The 2,769-nt window shown below is 50.6% G+C and overlaps 1 protein-coding gene across 2 annotated transcripts; it reads right to left on the minus strand.

The window, feature by feature from the left end:
* Positions 1–455: 455 nt before the first annotated feature.
* Positions 456–2,769, minus strand: LOC103704398 (uncharacterized). 2 transcript variants are annotated; one of them, XR_016399107.1, is made up of 3 exons: positions 1,417–2,719; positions 788–988; positions 456–656 (listed from the first exon to the last, which is right to left on the minus strand). XR_016399107.1 is itself a non-coding variant. In XM_039131638.3 (2 exons), exon 1 carries the CDS (start codon positions 2,668–2,670, stop codon positions 1,435–1,437), a length of 1,236 nt encoding a protein of 411 aa, XP_038987566.2. In that variant the 5' UTR covers positions 2,671–2,769; the 3' UTR covers positions 456–656; positions 1,417–1,434. The 2 variants fall into 2 exon arrangements, 1 of the variants encoding a protein (XP_038987566.2); XM_039131638.3 differs by lacking the exon at positions 788–988 and having other exon boundaries at positions 1,417–2,769.

The raw sequence follows: 2,769 nt of genomic DNA on the forward strand, positions 1-2,769 counted from the left end.
TGGTCTGAGGTCCTCTAATGAGACGACTCCTACTAGCTGCATCAGCGCAGATCATGTCAGCTGCATCTAAAACCATGCTGTTGGCATTTTATTTTTAATAATCAATATCTTGAGAGCTTGCCCAGTCTTCATAGATCAAATTGATAATAAATTTTAATATCTAGTTGATTTAAGGTGCTAGTCATTTGGTATTCAGAAAAGATATATGTATGTTTAGCGAAGATGCATTTATCAATCATTTGCCGTATCTTTTCACTCTTTGATGAGAATCTGGTCTAGCCTCCAAGAAATTATACCCTACACTGCATGCATCATGTGGCCGAGCATATAGATATTTCTATAGCGGTGCACCGAGATGAACATTTGATTGGGCCTACAGGAATGAGCTGTGTGATTGGCTGATTTTATCCTTTCTTATCTTACCAAGATGCAAAAGAACTTTTAATGCATGAAAAGGACTGAAGAGCTTGTTGCTCACTTTTGCATAAAGAACTCCATCACTTTTTTGAACAACCGCACCACAGTCAAGTCTACAGCACATTCCACTATTTACTCTCACAAAAAGTAGATAAAGCAAGAAACTGAACACGCTCTGACCACTCCCTGCTTTCTTTCCAAGCAGCCCGTGATTTATTCTCTTCCAAGATCCAAATAACCTGCCAAAAATTAGGAAGTCAGATTTTCTTGTCCAAATAAATCAGAAATAGAAATAAATCCAAAAATTTGTGAGAAATCAAAGTTAAAGCACGAAATTGGACACGAACACGGCCAGGGGCCCCTAACTTACAAATCGTAGCTTTAGTCAGGCCAAATTTGACTGGAAACATGCATGCCTGGTGTTGAAACCAAGCCTATAAATGAATACCAGTCAGCTGGTCGAGCTAGACCCCAAAGTTTGTGTCTACTGTCAAACCTCTCATCACTGCCCATCTCTCAACACTTTGACAGGCCTCGTGCAGATTTAATCTAGACCACACTAACCGGTCCCCTGTGAGCCAGACGGTGCACCCACGAAAAAAAAAAAAAACTGTTGTAAATTTATAACCGCTATTTTTCAGAAAAAAATATTCTAAAAAAAAAAGTGATGATAGACCACTAAAATAAACATAATTTTAAAATAATTTATAGCTTCAAATTAAAAAATTATTATTTACATTATATACACCACATAGCCGTACATGCAGCCAATCACGGCCGAGCACTCGTTTTTATAGACCCCATTCATCAAATATGTACCATGCACGTAGGCAATAATTTTTTCTACAATGCTTATAATTTTTAGGAAATGATAGGCCACAGATAATTTTTATTTATAAAATAAAATCTAATACATTTGATCAAGTCTTGACCGAAAACCAAAAAGCAAGAACATACAGAGAAATCAAAAACCAAAAACCAAGAAAAGGTTTGGGTTACCAGATAGTAGATATATATTTAGGCAGGTGCAGGACACTGATAACCGGATGGCGGGTGCTTCCCACACCCAATCATCAGCTCCAACGCAATCGGCAGCACGATGTTGATGTTGAGAAGCTTGGCTCTGATGGTCGTGCACAGACAGAGGGCTGCGTCCAGATCCGCCAGCCCTTCAAGCAGCGGGCAGCACGTCGCCTTGGTCTTCTTCCCGATGCCAACGTGCACCAAACCCCCTAGCAAGTCCACGCACGCCCCCAGCTTCAGCGTGTCCACTGGGCACGTCTTCGTCGCCGGCGGCGTCGGCGACGGCGGTGGCGGTGGGCACGGCACCTTGCCTTTCGGTGGCCGGCTGACCACAGGTGGTGGCGTCACGACGGGCGGCACCGGCGGCGTGACGACGGGTGGCGGCTTCACGACAGGTGGCACCGGCGGCGTGACGACGGGCGGGGGCTTGACCACGGGTGGTGGCTTCACGACAGGCGGCATGACGACGGGTGGTGGCTTCACGACGGGCGGGGGCTTGACCACGGGTGGTGGCTTCACGACGGGCGGGGGCTTGACCACGGGTGGTGGCTTCACGACGGGTGGCGGCTTCACGACGGGTGGCGGCTTGACCACGGGTGGTGGCTTGACCATGGGTGGTGGCTTCACGACAGGCGGCAAGACGACAGGCGGCGGCTTGACGACGGGCGGGGGCTTGACCACGGGTGGTGGCTTCACGACGGGCGGCGGCTTGACCATGGGTGGTGGCTTCACGACGGGCGGGGGCTTGACCACCGGTGGTGGCTTCACGACGGGCGGCAAGACGACTGGCGGCGGCTTGACGACGGGTGGAGGCTTCACGATAGGAGGCATCGGCGGCTTGACATGGGGCGGCTTGAGATGGGGTGGCTTGACATGGGGCGGCTTGGCATGGGGTGGGCGTTTGACGATGGGTGGCAGTGGAGGCCGGACTACTGGAGGGGGTTTGACGTAGGGAGGAGGCTTCACGATTGGAGGCATTGGAGGTATGACATGGGGTGGAGGTTTGGGTCCGACGATGGGTGGCAGTGGAGGCTGGACTACTGGCGGGGGTTTGAGATGGGGTTTGGGTTTGGGGTGGGGGCGGGGGCGGGGGGAGGGCTTGACCTTAGGGGGGTGCTTGGGTGGGAACTTGCAGTAGGGGCAGGCGAGGGAGGAGGGAAGGAGGGAGGAGAGCTCTATGAGAAGGAGGAAGAGGGTGGCTACAGTGAGCCTGAGCTTGAGCCTCGCCATGGTGGACAGGAGGCAGTGGGAGTGGGAGATGAGCGCAGTTGAGGTGGAGGTATATGGTCCTTTTTATAGAAGCCCAGGAGTGGGCTGGTGATGATTTCG

This window comes from Phoenix dactylifera, chromosome 2 (genome assembly GCF_051530095.1).
Source record: "Phoenix dactylifera cultivar Ajwa chromosome 2, Ajwa_hap1_PhDact_Kaust_v1.1, whole genome shotgun sequence".
Taxonomy (NCBI): Eukaryota; Viridiplantae; Streptophyta; class Magnoliopsida; order Arecales; family Arecaceae; genus Phoenix; species Phoenix dactylifera.